Here is a 21,313-nt window from a genome sequence, read left to right on the forward strand (position 1 = left end):
GCCAACAAGAGTGATTAGTTTAAGTAAAATTAACTTGTTTCAAAACTGTTTTGAAATAGATAAAGTTAATAAATACTGGACTTGTACATTAAGGACATATAACATCAGATTTCACAGGAGAATCTATCATTGAGTCTGATCAAATATTAGAACTGACTATAAAAAAAAAAAAAAAAAAAAATTAAATACTTGGGTATCAAAATCCATTTGTTTTTACTTCGTATCAAATACATATTTGAGAAGAAGATTGTTCAAGGATATGGAGCTACGAAGACGTTATTCAAATTACTACTTAGATATGAAATCAGTTGTAAAACATCGTACTGAATAAGAAATCAAACTGCATAACTTATCTATGTTTTAATATCAAAGTTCACCTCATGTAGGCGAGAGGTAAAAACGACAGGTACACTACAAGTATACCACAAATATAAACCTTCTCCAAATGTTCGTGTGAATATAGAAGTGGTGATTTTATATGCATTTTCAACGCTTTTGTTTATATGTGTTTATTTGTCATGATCGTTTATGTGATGAAATGATTTATTAATTTTTTGTTTTGTTTATTTTTGATGGAAATATCTTGGATTTAATATATATAACATATAGTTTTAAATCCTTACTTCTTTTATTGATAAAGGTTCAGTAGGTCATGTAAATACCATTCGTTTTAATATAAAAACAACATACGTAATTAGTATAATGCATTCTTATTTACAAGCAAATGTTTACATTTATAGAAGTCGACTATTGCACACGCCCCGAACAGAAGTAAAACGATACGAAAATTGTATTGTATCACTTGACTTTGGAAAGAGTACTGTGACGAAATGCAATATGTTATCGTATCCGGTCTGCATCGGTTTCCGGATAGGTTCACTGTATCGGGTCAGCTTAACAATATCGGGATAGGTTCACTGTATCGGGTCAGCTTATCAATATCGGGATAGGTTCACTGTATCGGGTCAGCTTAACGATATCGGGATAGATTCACTGTATCGGGTCATCTTAACAATATAGGGATAGGTTCAATATATCGGGTCAGCTTAGTAACATCGGGATAGATTCACTGTATTGGGTCAACTTAACGATATCGAAATATGTTGACTGTATCGGGTCAGCTTAACAATTTCGGGATAGGTTCACTGTATCGGGTCAGCTTAACAATATCGGGATAAGTTCACTGTATCGGGTCAGCTTAACAATTTCGGGATAGGTTCAATATATCGGGTCAGCTTATCAACATCGGGATAGGTTCACTGTATTGGGTCATCTTAACAATATCGGGATAGGTTGACTTATCGGGTCAGCTTAACAATATCGGGGAAGCTTCACTGTATTGGGTCAGCTTAATAATATCGGGATAAGTTCACTGTATCGGGTCAGCTTAACAATATCGGGATAGGTTCACTGTATCGGGTCAGCTTAACAATATCGGGATAGATTCACTGTATCGGGTCAGCTTAACAATATCGGGATAGATTCACTGTATCGGGTGAGCTTAACGATATCAAAATATGTTGAATGTATCGGGTCAGCTTTACAATATCGGGAAAAGTTCACTGTATCGGGTGAGCGTATCAACATCTGGATAGGTTCGTTGTATCGGGTCAGCTTAACAATATAGGGATAGGTTCAATATATCGTGTCAGCTTAACAATATAGGGATAAGTTAAATATATCGGGTCAGCTTAACAATATAGGGATAGGTTCACTGTATCGGGTCAGCTTAATAATATCGGGTAGATTCACTGTATCGGGTCAGGTTAACTTTTTCTCGGGATAGTTCATTATCACTTTATCGGTGTAGAATAATTTGAGATACTTATAATATGCAAAGCATAAAGGGAATGTTATAGGTATCAGATCATCATTGTTTTGTAAACAAACTTAAAATGAATTTCATATTATCGAGATCTCAGAAGGAATTTTGTTTACGACAGGTAAATATGTATAACTGTCTGCTCGGGACGATTTAAAGGCCTTCTGCTTTTAGATACACTATGCAAACAACGCAGTTTTATTTGTGTTATTTTGGGTCTACAAATACAGGTGAGCACAACTAAGTCATTAAAGTCTCAGTTCCACAACACACACAGTGTTAAAAATAACGCTTATCTCATTGATTTCAGCGTCTATATACTTAGACAGGAATTTAAAGAATTCATCCTGAATAAGGAGTACTGAAAATCTCCACCATAGTAATCTATTTTTAATTTTTATGCATGGTGTATGGCGGCAAAGCATTTCGTCATCGGGAAATCTTCTTCAGCTGATGTAAGTGTTTTTGTGGTCCATTACCTTGATAAATATTCTGATCAAGTCATATTGAAACATGTAATAAGAAAGATCGATACATAGATAAGGGTGATTGACAAATATACACGACTGAGTAAATTGAGACGGCCATCTTAATCTTTTACACACGTGCCCCTTAATGTGTCGTCAATAAATTGAGTAAACTTGCAATCATGATAGTTCATAAATCTAACTAATATGGCTGATTCAAAGTGTATTGGTGTGATTGGTATTGTGTTATCCTTACAGACACTAAAACTGATTATCATAACTGACTTCAAAACATATAAACTTTGAGCATTTGATAATTGTTATATACTGAAAAAGGCGCTGTTAGAAATATCAGCTTCAACTGCAAATTTGTAAGACATGTTAACAGTTTCGTAATAAATTTTCATTGTCATATTCTATACTTTCCTTTGTTTTTTTAATTACATTTTAAAACACTGAAAATAATTAATACACATTATTATAATAATTAAGCTAATGTTTCTGCTGGTTACGTCGGTGTATATGATGTAATCATGTGTATGTACACGTGTACAAAATATAAGACATGACTGTTACACTGGTGTCTCGCACTCATACATAAGCATTTAAAACACCACGATTATAGCCCGAACAATGTTATTCGATACAGGTACGGGAAATCTAAATATAGCGCTAACGCAATACAAATATCTATTTATTGTCATAACGCTCCAGTGATCTCTATGTTAACTTATTAGGGAAACGGCAGGCTAAACATTACTTAAACATTGCAATAGCAACGACCGCACCAATGGGGCAGTGTTTTGTAAGTATTAGTGTTTATTTGCGTAGTGATTGGGATGTTTTCGATATACATATATCAATTACGTTTTGGCAAACAATCAAAGATATTAATATTTGCTAATAACCTTTATAATGGATAGATAAACAGACACACAAAGACTTGAAAATTACCACATGTTTTATTCACGGACATGATGTAAAAAGTGTTAAGACAGATATATTGGTCATTATATACAAAAACCTACCTGATAGACGAGTGTGGTAACGTAAGTCTCGAAGAATTAATTAAGTTTTTTCATTGATAATTTAAACGTTGCTTTATAATGTATGTCACCTTGATTGCTAAAATTCATATTTATATGATTCGAAAGAAAAGATAAATGGATTATTATATCAATTTTCTCATCTTTAAATACATGATAAAATGTTTCGTTTAAAATGTCCTGCAACATTCAACATTAATTCACACAGGAATTGTTAATTCCTGGAATTTTTCATTGAAGAGGGTAGTTTAATCTTGTTTTTCCCCTCAGGATGTCAGGAATGGAAGCACAAAAGAAGGATGAAGCAGGATTAGCGATACCCAGGGAACAAACACATATTCTAAGATTGGTCATTTTTCTTAACGAGCTGGGATCATTGGCCTTGAAAGAGCGTCTGATATATGAAGTGTTCAATAATTATATACAGAACAAAAAAGCTCACCTTCAGAACAAACTGCCACAAGCACAATTTGATAAACTATTCTCCTGTCCAGCATGTCCTCATTTCAATAAGTTAGATCCAGACACACTCTTGCTCATCAATACCATTGTATTTAATCTTCCGCGTGTATCAGATGGAAATGCTGCTCTTCTCAAGTCCCATTTGGAGGGTGAAGGTCTCGTCGTGTTTCTCAGTGGTCATTCAGACCAAATTAAGTCCAAGAAAGTACTAAGTAAGAAGCAGCTAGGTTACCTGTTTCCAACTTTGCTATTTCAGAAACTAGACATAACACTTCTGAGTTTTTTACTCTTCAATCTATTTGATATAAAGCCAACATCTTCATGTTTTGAACAATTACCACCTGAGCACCATACTCATATTGGTGATGATATTTTACGGCTTCGGTTGTATAGGAACAAAGTGTCTCACATAAGCACTGCTGGTTTGAACCAAGAGAGGTTCGATACCTTCTGGAAAGACATTTCTGGAGCCCTCATTCGTCTACTTGGTGTTGAATGTAAGTCCCGCCTAGATGAGGTGAAACATAAGAGTATAGACGGTCGTATGCTATCCGAATATCACCAGTTGATTAGTCAATGGTACCAAGACGATTTGGAAACCAATAAACATCTCGACGAAATCAGGCGAGCAGTTGTTGATGTGGGGAAAAGTGTTGGCCACCGAGAATACCAGCAACGCATTTGGATGAAATCCCTTTTTGAACAGGAAATGAAGAAACGATTGGAACCTTTGCTCCGAAAAATTAAACTGTGGTCAGGTAAAAATTGAATAATATATAATTAATTATTGAATGGGCTTAACTAATTTCTACTTAATCTATTTAGGTGACACTGGCAGCTTAACTATTTAAAATACATTTCATGTCAAACAAACAAAAAATTCAATATGAATATATTTCAGCGTTGCCTCCTTGTCCCGTATTTAATGTTATGATATGCTATGTATTATATTAAGTCCAAGTTTGTATCAGTATGCATGTTTCTGTTTTAGAAAAAGGGCTGATACAGACTGGTGTTGAATCCTTTTGTCTTAATGCCTATAAAATATCTAGAAATTTAAATTGAATTCAGCCATTACTATCATATTACAGACCAAAAACACACAGAGGAACAAGCACAACACGCCTTACTTTTCAAGAACCGAACGGACTTATTACGAGCTTGTCAAGTCTTGGAAAGGGATGGCCTCGACTTCAAAACATGTTCAGGTTCATCCTTGAAACGAAGTGCAAGCTCTATAGAGCCTGGACAGAAACCAGAGAGATGGGCTAGCAAAACACATGGAAAGGTAAAGAATATGTGTAAACAGGATATTGATGTGCATTAATGATGTTTAATTGGCTATAATCTTATAATAAATGTGAATAGCAGAATTGATATATTCTTAATAAAATCATTAAGACAATTGGATGTGTTACAGGCAGGCGGCGAATCATGTGTTTCTAAATGTGAAAGAAGTGCCACAGCACAGTGTTCTAGGACTGACAAAGGGAGACGCCGCTGGACAGGGCCAATTCTTTACACTGGAAGGGTAAATTAGTAATCTATTTATTTATTAAGGAAATAATACATAAATACTCTTACACTGCAAGAGCCACGAATTCCGTTAATATCCGCTATGTGCAGAGTTGATTTATGTTCATTTTGGTTAATTTAAAGTGGAATTTGTCATCATATCTGTCAAGATATGAATATTATGTACAAACCTTATAATGATTTTCTTTACAATTTCTTATCAAGTGCAATACCTCGTTCGTTAACAAATGTATTTTACAATGTAATTTCTGTCGTCTATGTTATACAATTTGTTGCCAGTTTTTAATATGAATCGTAGTTAATAATTTGCGTGGATATAGTTTCTTTTTGCCACTCTGATAAATGATTGACTTCATACATGTGATAATGACTTTTAAATTTCTTTATAGCGTGCTGATCTTCAACAATCAGAGAAAACTGGCACATCATCCGATGCTGACTTTATATGTAAAGTAATGGTAGGTATGTCCTTCACCACGAACAAATTCTACGTAGGAACTATTGATGCAGATTTGTTAGGAAACTTTTTGTTGTGATGATACAAGGACTGTCGCAACTTTCTCTCTCCAATTTCAGCAACACACACCAACGTCATCTTTAGATGCTGTTGATCTTTACGCACTGGATAAATGCTCTGTGGTCTCGGGTGTGGTAGACTTACCAATGCCGCGATATGATATTACCACCAATGGTAGCCAGTCATCTAGACGTCACTGCCAGCGAATGAACAGTCAGATCATTGGTTACGCAGCCACTGCCAAAAGTACAAACCAAACCATAACAGAAAGTGACAAGTACAGACGGGAACAGAAACTGGAGAGAAGGAAGCTTCGACAGGTAAATACACGTGATGAAATATCAATTGTATTCATATCTTGAAACTGATTCATTTCTATGTTCCTTTTATCAATGTTTTTGCCTGATATCTAGTATTTAATTATTTTCTTCAGATGGAAAATGTTGATTTTAAGGAAAAGCCAGAATATCAACAAGGAGGAAAAGATCACAAGAAATGCTTTACTCGGCCAGATACCCCTGTACCTTTCAATTGTACCCGTTTTAAAACGTCCGACACAAAACCAAACAAAAAATATGTGCATCCTCCCACAACATCACATGACTTCATTGAATCACAAGAACCCGAAGAGTTTCATTTGCGACAAGAAAATAAGCGATGGACCACTTACCCGGTAAGAGATATTCATTGAAAATCTAACAAATGTGGATGGTAAGCTGTTAATTAAACCTGATAGTTCCAAGTTCTCATCACAACTGCATTTCTAACAGTTCGTTGGGGAAATTGTTAGGTGTTCTTTGTACCCTCATTGTCTAAGTGTAAAAGATTTATCTGGACAAACACCAAATGTAGTTAAAAATTAATTGATTTGTGAAACGCATTTTGTTAAATCTTCCTTGGTATCATGATATTTATAAATAGATATAAAATGGATACTCAACTATGACTGTACAAATTTTGACAATATATAACCAAACTTTCTAGTAAACAGTTGAAGTACTTGTCCCTCTAAAATGAGTGACCGAAGACAACAAAACACTGAAGCAAAGTATTGTTTTCCTTGGAGGTTCAGGGTGACAACGTATTATCCGATACTAGATGTGGCGATCTAGGAGCTTTATGATTAATCAGCATCATTCTGAATCACTTAGGTACGCCATGACGTGAAAACAGGTAACATCAGCAGAGACAGGCGGAAGAGCGATAGTGACGTCACACCGAAGTCATTCATCTCCATTCAGAAACAGATTCAAGATAGATACGGAGGAGAGGGTCTAGATTTCTCAGAGTTTACAGAGAAATCGTCAATATATTTGGTATGCATGAATTGTTAATGATTAACTTCGAATAGACGTCCGTATCAAACAAATTAACATATTTTTGAAATATATGGATTTACAGACGAACAAAGGAACACATTATTTGGTACATCAGCACTATTAGGCATGTCGCTAGCTTTTCTTATCTTCATTTTGCTACTGCATATGTATAAAATTCGATATAATATAACTATAACTTGATGTTTAATTTATTCATTTTCAGAAAATTGGTCATATTGATGAAGAAGACGAAACAAGCAACGAGCCAACAGTTCAAAATCAGCAGTCACTCACAATGACCGAGACAAGCCAAAAAGACATAAAACCAGATATGACAACTGCAAAAGGAGTCATGTCAGTTTTGAAAGATTGTTTTTCAAAGCCGACCACCAGACCTTAGTGGCCATACAAACTCAGCAATGCGTATAAGCATATCATTAAAGCAGCATTTTTCAGAATGTACAAACAGCATTTCAAATGATTACTGCCAGTGTTGACTAAGTTATTACAGCTTATTGTTTAAAGATTTTAAAGCTGATACAAAAGTCAGATAATTACTAACTCGTACTAGTCGCCGATATTTTTCGTTCGGCAGCTATCAGTTGTTATATTAATATGCAATGTTATGTAATATCTTGTTAAAGTGAGTTGTAAAACTTTTAAATATGCAAAACCGTGTTGTTGTTATTTATAACGTATTTATCTATATTTTTTCTTTAACTGAATATCTATAAATAGTATCATGCGTCGATACTATTGTCACAGAAGAAAGTTGAAAACATCATCACCCAGAAATCTTGATCGTTGCTTTTAACGACACGTCACATTGTACATATGTCAGAAAGTCTACAAACATTTACATATCATCGGAAGATATGAAAAGGTCAATTAGATACACATTGGTTTCGGATGATTGGACAAATTGACAAAAGACAGGTAATTGAATAGCACCCCTGAATACGACTGAAATGCTTTATATGGTGTATGAATGCTGTCTTCATGGTACAGCTGTTTAGCCCCTCGAAACTAGTGGACACATTTGTTTAAGTCCAGGAAAACCGTAATCGGCCTATACTAGCGAATTTCAATTTCCTTCACTCTCATTCTCTCCACAAAATGATTGTTCATACCAATGAAGAATGGAAATCTTTGCATCGTAGTGTGCATCATATCTATAGAAAATATCCTAGTTTTTCTGCTGCGATGTTTATCGTATCTAAAACCTGTATTTGAAGACTAACTCAAATTTAATTTATAATGGTATAAGATAACGATATAATTATTATTATTTGAAAGACATTTTATGTATTCCTGAAGTATTCGATCTAAATAAGATATTTCCGAAAACAGACTAAAGAGTCTTGACCTGTCGTGCACTTACATGTACATATAAATACATGTTCCCTTTCATTATTTAAAAAAAAATCATTACAATAAATCTTTCAGGGACATTTTGATATTTGTAGTCCAATTAATTGGCATTTGTTTACGTTAACACTGCTATGAGGTTTTGTCATTCGCGTTAATATAATATGTAGTCTGAGTCATATTTACGATGGTGTCACATGCAAAAATAGAAATTCGCCATCATGGATATGAAGGTGACCTTGTCTCGTCCGACGATTCATATTTAAATAAATTTGCATATTGTTGTTGTAACTTATGATTTTTTAAAAAATTAAAAGCTTTTTTTGAGGGGAAAATCTAAAAAAAAAACTTTCGTTCATCCCATTTAAGTATATATTTACAATTCGTTCATACGAGGTTAATGATAAGCAAAAACAGTGTCAAAATTGCATACCAATACATGAATATAAAATTGCATCTGTTGTCTTTTTAAGGTCCCAATAAAACCGGTTCTGAATAACATTCGTCAAGCGGGAGTCAGGTTTAGGAAATCCCCTCACTAGTTTGCTCCTGCAGGTTATCAGAGGTTATCTTTGATAAAACAGCCAGAACGAGATAAACTGGGTGGCTCACTAAGTTTTACTATTGTTATCAGGTATAGGACATATAGCGTGACGAACAAAACACTGAAACCTGTATCCTAACCATATATTCCCATCGGTACAAAATATAAACATAGTTACACTGAAGCGACACAGTACAGGGTGAACACCTCGTCTGACAGGATTTAATGAAATTCTGACAACTGTGTGAGAGAAGAGATGACGTTTCTCTGCTACATAATGCACGCGTTATAGGCATAATAAGTCCCATGTGAATTAAAGTGTACATCATGGTGTAAGGAGGAACTCATGGACAGGTAAGTTTACAGTTCTGAATAATCGTTTCTTAGATATATAACAACATTAGAAATAACGATCGAGTCTCAGTTTCTGTGTACATGTAGGTTATATATATATATATAAATATATACACGTCCGATATGTTGAGGTAGAAACTCTAACAATTGATGGCATCACAGATATGTTTTAATTTCGATGTAAGACAGGACGCTAAAATAAAAAATTACGAAAAAAAATACATCAACGGAATGAAACTTTATACTTAGTATAGAATAACCTGTAATACAGTGATAGTATAGGTGCTGGAAATCTTAAGCGAAATACTGTTTTGAGAAATTGTGTTATGCCAGGTTGTAATGTCAGAATAGTTCGGATTTCGTTTTACATTTTACTTTTTACGTAAGTGTCGTTTATATAGTATCAGAAGCGGTCTGATGAACACTGGATCATTTCTGTAAACAGGACGTGATTGATGTATGTGTCTCCACCACACCTGCTACTGTAACTAATAGAGTCATATACTTAAACGTAGATAGGGTACATCCCAAAGTAGCTTAATATACCTGTGTTACCTATAACAGTGGGCTCTGATATCTCCATCAGTCGGTAAATGACTTCACACCTAAAGACAGACGTCAGGTTTGAAGGTCGAACAAAAATCACTGTAAAACAATATACTTTCAGGGGATAACATAGGATGGATTTTCAAAAATTTCCTGGATAAATTTTGCTCACAAAATCCATAATCTATGTTAATTTGTTTTCCGTTTATCATTTTATGGACATATAAATTCATTGATTTAGAGTACCCGTGATTTAAACAAACCTAAATCCATACGAAATTAATTATTTGACAACAACCGATTTCGTTCTACCTTTCGTATGATTATGATTAGACATCATTCAGTAATACCTTTGACAAGAGTTTTGTAAATATATGCAGACTAGTAGGTAAAATGACGAGGTCACTATAAGTCAAAGTAAATAATAAAGACCTTTGAACTGGTTTTCAGAGTTTACGATTCATAATGAAACTGCTACTCTGAAAAGCTATTTAATATGTGATTATTTAGAAATCAAAAGTTGGCAGACATTTGATAATGCTGTTTTTGTAGAAAAAGAAAAGCGTCACAGACTAACATTTATTAAAATGTTCCCGTGTATTTTACACCACAAAGGCTTAAAATATATTGAATGAAACGCTGTTCTATCACACCTGCAATTTCACCTGATGATCAAAGCAATATGCAACCTGTAAAAATGACAAATATTAAGTGCACATAAATTATCTTATTGTTGCTGCTATTGCGCACTGAAATACATACATACATATATATATATATATAATGAAAGCGTTTAGCATCATTGAAAGAAGTAGATTTGCGAGGGAAACGGTTGGATACTGTCTAAACGGTTATCAGTTAGTGTGATAGGAAATATGTACAAGGTAAATGATTTTTATATCATCTAACTCGATTTTAACAAATGAACTGTGTGTAAGCAGGTTTGATACCATATAATTAGTTATTGATTAGTAAACGGTGTGTGGGCGATATGTGAGAGATAAATAGTTTGGTTTTATCTGACTGGTTATTAATTAGTGCTCTGTATGTGGGCCATATGTGAGAGGGTAATAGGTTGAAATTGTCTAACTAATTATTAGTTAGTGCGTATGGACCATTTAGGAGAGGTGAATTGTTAGTGAACCGCGTGTGGGCTATATGTGAGAGGTGAATTGTTAGTGAACCGCATGTGGGCTATATGTGAGAGGTGAATTGTTAGTGAACCGCGTGTGGGCCATATGTGAGAGTTGAATTGTTAGTGAACCGCGTGTTGGCTATATGTGAGAGGTGAATTGTTAGTGAACCGCGTGTGGGTCATATGTGAGAGGTTAATTGTTAGTGAACCGCGTGTGGGCCATATGTGAGAGGTAAATTGTTAGTGAACCGCGTGTGGGCCATATGTGAGAAGTGAATTGTTAGTTAACCGCGTGTGGGCCATATGTGAGAGGTAACTTGTTAGTGAACCGCGTGTGGGCCATATGTGAGAGGCGAAATGTTAGTGAACCGTGTGTGGGCGATATGTTAGAGGCGAAATGTTATTGAACCGTGTGTGGGCGCTAAGCTTAAGGGAAATAATTCTGCACGCTGTATTGATAACTTTTTCAGATAAATTCTAATTTCGTATTTCGGTAAGTAAAAATATTATGTACGCTGCCAGCAGTGAAGGACACCCGATCGATCTTTTGTCAAAATTAACACCTACTTATACATAGATTAGTATCTAATTTAGCCAATTATCTAGTATTGTAAGCTTGCCAATTATGTGAAATCAACAAGTAACGGAATTATTGAGATGCTATAAAAGTTCGCAAAAACTATCAAAAAAATAATATATATCAATTGCATTTAAAGTTCATAATTTAAAAATCAAAAGCAAAAACGGACTTGAAAAAAAAGTTATTTACGACGCGACAGGCAGTTGAATAGAGCAACACTTTTACAACGCACCTCTAAAAGAAATTATCTAAAGTAAACAACGAGTCCTGTTTATCCTGTAAATCAAAGGCAATCAAAAACTTTCGTCAACATTTCGTTGCAAAATAAATATACCATGTTAACAGGAGGTAACAAGACGACATTCAAACAAAGCTTTGAATATCATGGTATTTCAAAAGAAATTTGATGTCTTTCAGATACAACGGGACCCATCAGCGAGATTTACATGAACCCTAACAGACAGCAAGAAATATGGATACGTTTTCGAAAGGGGAGATGAACAATGCATTGCTTGGAATGTACGTTGGAACCCGGGGTCCAAAGACTCTACGAAAATGTATTACAGATAAATTGTTTACATATCAAATGTGGAAAAATGAGGAAACCATACGTGAAAATTTGGATCCTGAAATGGTTCTCCTGGTCTTTCCGGAAAGTAAACCCGTCCCTTCGTTGGATGAACTCGATGATCTCATAGTTCCAGATATAAGTTCGTTAGCATTTTCTTTGCCTAAAAGCGAGCAGGATATTTCAAAATTACGGAATCTAATTCAAGAGATATTGGAGGGTTCAATCTTTCGCAAATATCTGCAATCTAGAGAACAACAATTTCGTAGGAAGAATAACAAAATGAAATTGCTAAGCAGAATACAATTTGCTAAACTATATCCAACAAATGGTGAATCAAACATACATGAGCTGGATATCAGTCTGCTGTGCTTCGTTTTGTTCGAGGGAATGGGGTTTAGACCCATATCAGACTTTGACAAGCTCCCATCCCTAACTGTCGTAACTGAAGCTGATGACATGTTACGGATTAAAATATGCAGAAATGTTCTTGTTCATCAGGCAAATGCTGAAATGAATGATGAAGATTTTGATAAATATTGGGAATGTTTAACTGGCGCGTTCGAGCGATTACTTAATAACACGTTCGTTCGACGAGAAAGCGAAAGACTTAAGTCGTTGCGCCTTCCAGATGAAAAAATAGAACAGTTTAGAACCATGATAGAAGAATGGCGAAGGGATGAACAGGACGAGAGGAAAGAAAATCTAGAACTAATGAAAGACATCATGACACGCACAAGTGTACATACCAACAGTGTCATCAAAGCCACAGGAATGCAAATTGTAGACAATCAGATCAAACAGCACGAGGAATTGGTGAAATTATTCAAGAAAAGCAGTTCAAAACGACGCAAAGGTAGGAAATAATCCTAATGGTTGTATGCATCTAATATCATATGTTCTATAGCTACAACAGACATGATAAAAACATGTAACGAGGACAATCTGGGATGCTCTTCTGCCACGTAATGCTGAAGACACTTGAAGGTCAGCTGCATATACAAATGTAGGTTATTATTTTTAACATAAAAAGGACGAGCTCATAGAACATTTTGGGGTCGACGTGAGAATTTTATTGCCTACCCTTTGTTAGGACTGTTTGGCCGGATTAAATTGTTTGTATATTTATAAAGAATACAACTGATACATTGTGTATCCTGTAAAATACAATTTCTCATGAAATGGTCGTAAAATGGCCCGAATTGGCACCCCATCGTTGACAATACTAACTTTATTATGGTCCATTTTTAATTAATGTTTTTTTTTGAAAAGTGCTATTACTTATCAATTTTGCAGTTCAAAACAAAGACCTTAAGAAGTCGTTTCCCTTACGGGTTCATGGTTATGACAAATTCAAACAGTTGTGTCATATAATGCAAGAAGCTGGTATAAAGTACACTGTTCCTACGGCCTCCAGTACTGACACAGCACTAACCAGTGACAGCTCATCTAGTCTCAAGGATCGTGGAGTTCTTCAGTTCGAAGTAGACAGTGAAGATGCCGTTGACAACCTCTCTCATAACTTTCGTCGGTCTAGGAGTTTACCGCGATATAGACCGAAAAAGCCTAATGATAATGTTTGGATAGTCACTGATACAACACACAACAATCTAAATAGCTCTCTAGATAGTGTAACAAATGTCGACAAGGTAAATATCAAAAACAACCCATAACTCCATATTTCGTTTTTGTGTGGCTATTTGAATATGAATACTGTATATACTATGTTATATAACTTGATATCTTTGTCAAACAAATGGCCAACACCAAATTTAGAAAGATATCCTAAATACTATTGAGCATCGCAGATCGTGAATCTTTAATAAGTTTGTGAACAGTATACTATAAAACCATATTGAGTGACACCGTCATGTGTTAACGTTTTGTATTCGGCGAGATCGTAAAACAAATTTTAAGAATAGTCAGACACATTTTTCCATTCCAGATGTATATTTTCATATCTATTAATTGTCTTGTAACCCAGGAATCAAGCAACAGACAAGCTAGGCAGTGTAAACGACGTTCGAGTGAGCATGCTAGGAGTTCTCAGGAAAACAGATCGCCCAGGCCAGGAAACTCCATACGCATGGGTGTGAGGGTAATAATTATCTAAATACAGATAATAATAATAACAATGACGATTTTCCAATTAAATTTACTGTTCAAATGCACCATGCCTTCATAGAAACGAATGCGTCATAGATACATAATGATTTTGTTTGTTCTATTCTGGGAAAAATATTAATTATTGTCTTTTCTGTGTTGTATGTGTTGATAATCAGTGATGTCACTTAATTGTTAAATTGTTCTGGCTAGCAATATCAAAAGTGATAAAATTGCATAACCTGACACGAACAATGGTTTTGTTAGTTCTATTCTGAGAAAAAACATAGATTGTCGTCTTATCTGTGTTGTTTGTTTTGATCAAATGTGATCAAATTGCTTGACCTGAAACGAACATTAAAACAAGGTAAATTTCAATGAGCAAATTGCTGCATTGTATTGTTTGTACTGTAATCTTATCAACATGTATTCTAGTCATATCATCCAAGCTATACTTTTAAATGGAACAATGTCTATCTACCACAGGGGTGATTGTATGATAACCGCTTTTGATTGTAGTCTTTCAAGGAGAGAAAGTTGACTGTATGTAATCCGACATTTAGTGTAGAAGATGCAGATGTTGAACATGACAGTGCTGGTGAAGATTCGGCTATAGGACTCTATCCAACCACTGGTGCGCACGGACTTATTCCAAGACAATCTGACCAATGCAGGGTAAATGTTTGCTCCTTGTTTACGATATCATATCTGAGCATTTGTATGAATAAATATATGTCTGACACATTTTCACAATTCATATTCCAAAAATTGTAATTGAAATTCCATGCATATTTTACAGAACTTCTCTTAGTTTTCGTTTGTTTGTTTATCATAATGGACCTGTTACAAATGCATTGTTTACTACCACGACGTTATATTGATGATTCATTATTACTTTCTTCGTTTTACTTTACGTTTATAGGAAGGTGCTGAAGATATCGGTGATCCTACTGGATATTTCTTGTCTCTACAGAGACGAGATGAGTATATACACTCCAACACAGATACACACAATCCAGCACAAAAGGTTCTGGGGAACGTAGGTTATCTTTATTTTGGTCCACATATCTTTAACAGAAAATTACCTGCGAGTGTAAATTAATATGTTTCGCTCTTTAACACTTTTGCAATGGTTTGTTCGAACTGCACCATACGTGTTATTGCAGTAACATATTTCAGTGATTATCTGGAATAATCTCGAACACCAAATAAACTATTTCTACATTCTGATTCTAAACAGGTGGTCCATGTTGTTCAAACACGTACAAAATGCTCGCCAACAAACATATCTATGTCAAATCTGGAGAATGACGGTGATAGCACATCGCTCAGCGCGACGTCTGGGGAATACGTTTTGGGAGAAGAAAATGAGGAGCTGACTAATCATGTTTCAGTGACCAAAGATAAGGTCTATGAATGTCGATTTCATGTTTTATTTTTAATCATGAATGATGCAAGGGAGACAATCGATAAATTTGTCTTCACTAGGTTATCGTTATTTATACAATGACAATAAAGTAAAAGGTTTTGTTTTTGATGGACTTGTTTAGTATTTTCCATTACATTCTCCGTTATATTAATTCGTTAAGATAGATTTTTGCATGATTGATTAAGCCTTTCTGTGCGTTCTTGATAAAACCATCCGTCATATCGGGACACATTTCTATATATATTGTCAGACAATTATTACAGTAAATAACTTTTTCGGTTTGTGTTTGCCTTGGCATTACAATCGTTATCTTTTTGATAATACTTATTTCTATATCTTAAACAATATGAATATAGTTCACGAAAACAATCAATCTTTCAAAATTTAAATTTTAAGTCCTGTAGCTGACTAAATCTTATCATTCCTACTGACAATTCACACGTAAAAGATGTTAAAACAAGAAAGGATGTACTTGGAATAGCTTTCCATATTTCTTAACAGTAACAAAATAATATGGCAATTTACAAGTATAATATAGTATAGATTCGGATATGTTGATGATACCTCTTAATTCCTTTAAGTGTATGTTTTCTAAATATCTTTTCTTTAATACTTTTATTGTAAGATTTCAATTGATCTGATTCTAATTTAATAGTCAAGGTTGTCGTCTATCAAAAGTGGCATGTATAGCGAGGATTCTACTGGTTACAACACCGACCTATTAACACTTAATAGCTCAGTAGACGGTAATACGTCATCGGACACATTACTCTTCCATCCGGTTAGACTACCCAAAGCTCACAGGTCACCTGGTCTAAACGAGGGATGGACACCATGGATGGCAGAAAATGGAGAGCAAATATATCGCAGCTCAGTTACAGTACGTATACCACTCTTTGACAGATAATTCATCAGGAATGGGCAAACAAACGAAAAGACACCTTTGCGTTATGTTTTTCTAATAATATAATTAATCTAAAAACATTTAAGTTATATTGCAAACTTATTTGACATGGACACATAAAATAAGAAAATATCAACACGTCAACATAATCATGATTCAAACTCAAATTCAAGAAAACTAGGGTAAAATAAGAACAAATAAAATGTTTACACGAAGACTCGTGAGCAAAAAATATATATGTATAATAAGACAAGGTGTTCAGGTCTTCTGGTTCATCGACGACACCTGCCAATATATATCCAGGTAGATAATGTCAAGTTCTCAAGCGAGAACAAGCTATATGACAATGGAACCATCAGACAGATTAAGGAGCGCCAAACATATCGCTCAAAGGAATAACATATTTATCGATGAAATCAATATGGCGATCATGTAACTACCCCAACATGTCCATCAATCTGCATCTTTTGAAAAAATGCATTACGAGTTTGTCCGTCAGTGGACCATTGAATCGTGAATATGGTAACAGGCATAGCAGGGAAACTGAAATCATCATGCTTATCATACCGCTTCTCGGAAAGATGTCCTTGATGGTTGCGCTTAAGGAAAAGATCGAGATAACTGGTTCATTTAGAAGGGCATACATGCAATGATTAAGACCACAATAGAAATACATCCTGGGTTATTCGTTTTCATTTTTCTTATAAATATCAGGTTACACAATGTCGTTTATTTTCGTCTCTATATTTGTTAAAGCCCCGATCCATTCCGAATACCACAGACGACGGATACGCCTCCAATAGTTACTTAAGTTCTTTGGACAGGAACTTAATGGCAACGCAAGATCAATACGGAACTGGTTTTCAGGAAAATGTCAATGATAATGCAGAAATGTCCTTCAAAGAAAGAGAGGTAAGTTGATTAAGTCTAATATCAAATATATGTACCTAGGGAAGATAATTTTGGTAGAAAGAACATAAATACAGGATGTTGAATCACAACGATTCGAGTTGTTATGGAATGAAATGCAACGGGATTTCAAATACGCGAAAATACATTTATTCTGTGAATGTAATTAATTCGTTAAACAACACTGTCATATCCAGTTCTTAATAAAATAGTGATTTATAATGCTTCTAGTATGTAACTAAATAATGCGAAAGTTGTTAAAGAATGACGAGTTATATAAAAAAAATCATACCACTTTCTGAAACAGAAAGATGATACAAACAGTCATGGCATGGGGTCAGTCACGAGCTCACAAGCCCCTGAAGCTGAAACATTGCTGAAGTTGCCAAGCAGAAAGACACGAAAAGGTTTTTCTATCCGAAATTGCTTCAAGCGTTGTATATTATGTGGGGTGAGTATGATTGCAGAGGAATGTTTTATAACGCTAACTTGACTTTTGTTATATCAATGAAAATAACAATTTTGTACCATCGTAACCATGCCAACCGGAAAAATGTATCTAATCAACCACTTTGTTTCATATAATGTTTTATCATAAGAACAGTGTTTTCGTGAAATCAATATTTATGACGAAATTCAATATTAAGATATTAATTTAAAATATATCCATTTTGTAACTTCATTTCATAAATCTAAACAGATATTCTTTAGTTAAACACTTTTGGTCATAATGGCGTAACTTATTAGAAAGGGGAGAAAATCGATATAAATCCTCATCAAATAATACACACAAGTTTTACCTAAATGTTAATTGTGGTCGGCTTATACTTAAAAAGTTTCTTAATTACTATGAAATCCTAGGGCAAAGGACCTGAAGGGGACCAGGAAAGTCAAGTTGTAAAGAAAGATCATTACCGAAAGAGAAGAGAGTCTGAACGTTGTCTTTTGAGGTAATGAAATAATGTGCTAATATCATTAAAATTATCTATTGACAGCGGTATCTTGAAGAAACCATATATGATGTGAATGTTTTCGTTCTCCTACGTACTAGGCGAACCAGAGGATCTCTACTGCTACTTTCTCTTATGTTAATGCTGTTAGAACATGTTGATAATAATAGTGAAACATTTCTCGGTAAATTTCATCGCACGTTATGCATTTCTGTCAAACGCAAATATTTCATATTTCTACACATAATTATACATTTGGAAACTGCAACTTCAAACTGCAATTCTTAAATGATAAAGGAAATACATAATTATGAAAAACCGGGAACAAAACAAAATCAACATTTTAGTATCTTTAAAAAACTTTATCTTATCACCTTAAGATTTTCCTGGCTACAAGTAGGTTAAAAAGATTGTAGTCATACAAGTAAGTCAGTTTAGGTTGTATATTCATGCCTTTTAAACACTTTCATTAGAACTTCAATATGATTGGTAATCTTTATACATATATTATTTGTTTATTATATACATGTATACGAACAAACAGGACACTTGGTCACGGAAGAAAGAAGTTGCAAATGTGAATTATCTCTTCGACCAAAATTTGGGAAACACTTATGATAACTATTATCAATATCTCCACATTGTCTACGTATACCCAAACCGGCTTATCACAGCTGGTATAAATAGGTCATTACTTCATGAAGTGGATATATTAAATAATATAGAATAAAAAGTAACAACTGATTGTAACGACTTCGTGCTTATATTACTATTTTAAAAACAACCGTGTATGATTACAATTTTTTTCTTGTCAGTTCCCGTGATTCAAACGACTTTACTGCGACATCAAGACGGATCAATTCGGTTCAATTATCGGAAGTGCAGATTTCGGACAGAGGTTTAAGAATCAACCTAAGTGATTCTTCTATAGAAGATGAACTGGAGGAAATATTTGTATGACAATAGATATACTAAGGTTCAGGAAACCCTGATATCCTAGTGCAATTTTAAATGTATGCAGTATTTATTATTGGATACAATAAATGGTCTGTCCATGTATCATTGATATGTGGTTGTTTTTCTTCTTTCACGCTAAATCAGCGTAAATATTTTGATAAAATCAACAACAACATCTAAAAGACTAAATCATACTTAAATTTTAAAAACGATGAAACGAACGAAACATTAAAATCAAAGGTAGCGTAAGACCACGTTTTCTAGAAATGTAACCGGTTATTGCTTCATCGCGGAATTTAGCCTTTCAACGTAGGTCAACCCATGTAAAAGTCACATTCTCAAATGATACCAAAGTAGACAAAATAAAGGAAATCACAATGTATGCTATGGATCGTCGAACCTACTTAAATTCCTATCGCGTAAAAAATAGATTGTTACTATTGCAAAATGTTATCTTTTAAATGCGAATACTGAAAAAATGAATAAATTAAACTAAGTAAAGGAAGTACTTCTCTGACGGTTGATCGGATGCAAGATATAATTCAATATAAAATAAATTCCAACACAACATTTGGAAATCCTGGGTATATTTAAACTACATTTTGCATGAATTATCGCCACAAACCACAGATTTCCAATTCGTGAATTCAGACTTGGTGGACCAATTTCCTGCATTTTTGGACTCAAAAAGAAATATTTCATCTTCTAGATCTTTGAAAAAACTAGCTCATTGGATGAAAATTGTAAACAAAATAAAACACGGCGACCTCTTTTTAAATTATGAAGGTATTCTCGAAAATTTTCCCATCCAAACATAAGTCTTAAACAAGTTTTCTGCTACAATATGATCAAATAAAGCTCGTTAAATCAAATAAAACTTAGCATTTTTTCTTCATATCAGATTATCGTACTCTTTCCATGTAATGAAATCAGAAAACTTATTTGAGAAAGAGTTGTCTCGAAAATAACGGAGAATGTCTGCTATTTAGGAAAATGAATGTGACAATTCTACACATATTCTGACGCTTGTACCGGAGAAAGTAGTGTGACATCATATGTTTTGTTTTGCTTTTAAGTCTTAAGTTTAAACGTATAATGTATTCTGACTGGATATACAGACACGTAGTTGGAAATCACTATTTGCATTCCTGTTCCAAGTCACGTTTTTCTTTCTTTTTTTTTTTTTTTGTTACGACTGGGGACTATAGATAGATTTCATTGGGTCACAAATTCCTACTGTCATCAAAAGCTTAAAGAAAAGTTTTTTTTAAAAAAATGCACAGTGAAATATTTGAATAAGTCAAGTAAACTGTAACATATTTATCATTTGTTTGTAATATATATGTTTTATGAATATTTTGAATGAAGAGGGCATGTCAATATCTCGACATTATCATGCACTATCATGTACTACCCGCAAACATCCTTACCATAGCTGGTGTATATAGGTCATTACGTCATGAAGTGAATATATTGAATAGGGCTTAGGAATGTTCTAAGTACATCACGACTTCACGGATACTATACATTTGTTTTGTTCGATGGCATATTTTTAGACATAGATATGTCTGGTTTTAGAGACACGTGATTGGAAATCCCCTATTTGCAGTCTCGGTCCAGGGAGTGTTTATTGTTAATGGCGGAGACTATAGACAGATCTCCAAAATTAACTTTAACAAACTTTTGATTCGTGTAAATAAGGAATAATAACAAACAGAATTGACTATCAATTCCTGATACTCATTCTGCAACACTTCAGTAAATGGTGTAATAAGGTAAGTCATAACATCTCTACAA

At 34.3% G+C, this 21,313-nt stretch overlaps 2 protein-coding genes across 2 annotated transcripts; both read left to right on the forward strand.

Annotated features, from left to right (window-relative positions):
* The first annotated feature begins 3,606 nt into the window (after positions 1 to 3,606).
* LOC132559619 (uncharacterized) lies at positions 3,607 to 7,569 on the forward strand. Its single transcript, XM_060224251.1, has 8 exons — positions 3,607 to 4,555; positions 4,889 to 5,085; positions 5,218 to 5,328; positions 5,723 to 5,791; positions 5,910 to 6,170; positions 6,284 to 6,523; positions 7,002 to 7,166; positions 7,393 to 7,569. Exons 1-8 carry the CDS (start codon positions 3,607 to 3,609, stop codon positions 7,567 to 7,569), a joined length of 2,169 nt encoding a protein of 722 aa, XP_060080234.1.
* Positions 7,570 to 12,168: 4,599 nt separating this feature from the next.
* On the forward strand, positions 12,169 to 19,519 carry LOC132559620 (uncharacterized). The gene is made up of 11 exons (XM_060224252.1): positions 12,169 to 13,120; positions 13,561 to 13,913; positions 14,249 to 14,362; positions 14,887 to 15,042; positions 15,290 to 15,406; positions 15,608 to 15,775; positions 16,452 to 16,676; positions 17,457 to 17,612; positions 17,917 to 18,060; positions 18,471 to 18,559; positions 19,375 to 19,519. Exons 1-11 carry the CDS (start codon positions 12,169 to 12,171, stop codon positions 19,517 to 19,519), a joined length of 2,619 nt encoding a protein of 872 aa, XP_060080235.1.
* Positions 19,520 to 21,313: the final 1,794 nt, after the last annotated feature.

Source organism: Ylistrum balloti, unplaced genomic scaffold (assembly GCF_031769215.1).
Source record: "Ylistrum balloti isolate Yb309-2 unplaced genomic scaffold, AGI_CSIRO_Ybal_v1 Utg370946, whole genome shotgun sequence".
NCBI lineage: Eukaryota > Metazoa > Mollusca > Bivalvia > Pectinida > Pectinidae > Ylistrum > Ylistrum balloti.

What these genes read in the sequence shown, in the direction of transcription:
- LOC132559620 (XM_060224252.1), top strand. Translation starts at nt 12,169, where the DNA reads ATGGATACGTTTTCGAAAGGGGAGATGAACAATGCATTGCTTGGAATG. An exon ending in GTGTAACAAATGTCGACAAG is followed by an intron (nt 13,914 to 14,248) that starts GTAAATATCAAA and finishes CTTGTAACCCAG; the next exon opens with GAATCAAGCAACAGACAAGC. An exon ending in CCATACGCATGGGTGTGAGG is followed by an intron (nt 14,363 to 14,886) that starts GTAATAATTATC and finishes TTTTGATTGTAG; the next exon opens with TCTTTCAAGGAGAGAAAGTT.
- LOC132559619 (XM_060224251.1), top strand. Translation starts at nt 3,607, where the DNA reads ATGTCAGGAATGGAAGCACAAAAGAAGGATGAAGCAGGATTAGCGATA. An exon ending in ACTTTATATGTAAAGTAATG is followed by an intron (nt 5,792 to 5,909) that starts GTAGGTATGTCC and finishes CTCCAATTTCAG; the next exon opens with CAACACACACCAACGTCATC. An exon ending in AGAAATCGTCAATATATTTG is followed by an intron (nt 7,167 to 7,392) that starts GTATGCATGAAT and finishes ATTCATTTTCAG; the next exon opens with AAAATTGGTCATATTGATGA.